At 50.7% G+C, this 965-nt stretch overlaps 1 protein-coding gene across 1 annotated transcript; it reads left to right on the forward strand.

Annotated features, from left to right (window-relative positions):
- Positions 1–2: 2 nt before the first annotated feature.
- On the forward strand, positions 3–722 carry LOC103582556 (olfactory receptor 149-like; the record flags this gene model as incomplete). The annotated part of the gene is made up of 1 exon (XM_008564109.1): positions 3–722. A coding segment is annotated over one exon (720 nt), but the record flags the coding sequence as incomplete, so codon positions are not given.
- Positions 723–965: the final 243 nt, after the last annotated feature.

A 965-nucleotide genomic window follows, 5' to 3' on the forward strand; every position in this document is an offset into this window, starting at 1 on the left:
CTTCTGTGAGTTCCCCCAAGATGCTGCTCTACCTCTCAGGGAACAGCCGAGCCATCTCCTATGCAGGCTGTGTGTCCCAGCTCTTCTTTTACCATTTCCTCGGCTGCACTGAAGGATTCCTGTACATGGTGATGGCTTACGACCGTTTTATTGCCATATGTCACCCTCTACGCTACACGAGCATCATGAGCCACAGAGTGTGTGCCATCCTGGCCATGGGGACCTCGTTTTTTGGCTGCATTCAGGCCACCTTTCTAACCACTCTCACCTTCCAATTGCCCTACTGTGGGCCCAATGAGGTGGATGATTACTTCTGTGATATCCCAGTGATGCTGAAGCTGGCCTGTGCTGACACTTCAGGCCTGGAGCTGGTGGGGTTCATCAGTGTGGGCCTCATGCCCCTCAGCTGCTTCCTTCTCATTCTCTCCTCCTACAGCTGCATTGTCTGCTCCATCCTGCAGATCCGCTCGTCTGAGGGCCGGCGTCGCACTTTCTCCACCTGCAGTGCCCACCTCACTGCCATCCTGCTTGTCTACATGCCAGTGGTGCTCATCTACCTACGGCCAACCTCAAGCCCCTGGATAGATGCAGTGGTTCACATCCTGAATAACCTGGTCATCCCCATGCTGAACCCCCTGATCTACAGCCTCGGGAATCAGGAGGTGAAATCTTCACTGAGGAAGGTGCTGCATAGGCTGGGCTTCCTTCCTGAGCAGTTGTAGAGAGAGATCGGTAGTTAATGCTGCAACTGCACTTCACAGCTTACAAAAGTTTTTAACTGCATTTCACAGCTTACAAAAGTTTTTTATTTGGTTATCACAAATACATGTGAACTTGAGAGCACAGGTATCATCATTTCAATATTTTACAATATGGTGACAAAGTGACTTGTCCAAGGATACACAAGGAGTGAATGGCAGAATGAAGACTAGGACCGGTTTTCTGAGTCTGGGACCTGTGCCCTC

The sequence above is a fragment of the Galeopterus variegatus genome, unplaced genomic scaffold (assembly GCF_000696425.1).
Source record: "Galeopterus variegatus unplaced genomic scaffold, G_variegatus-3.0.2 Scaffold16716, whole genome shotgun sequence".
Taxonomy (NCBI): domain Eukaryota; kingdom Metazoa; phylum Chordata; class Mammalia; order Dermoptera; family Cynocephalidae; genus Galeopterus; species Galeopterus variegatus.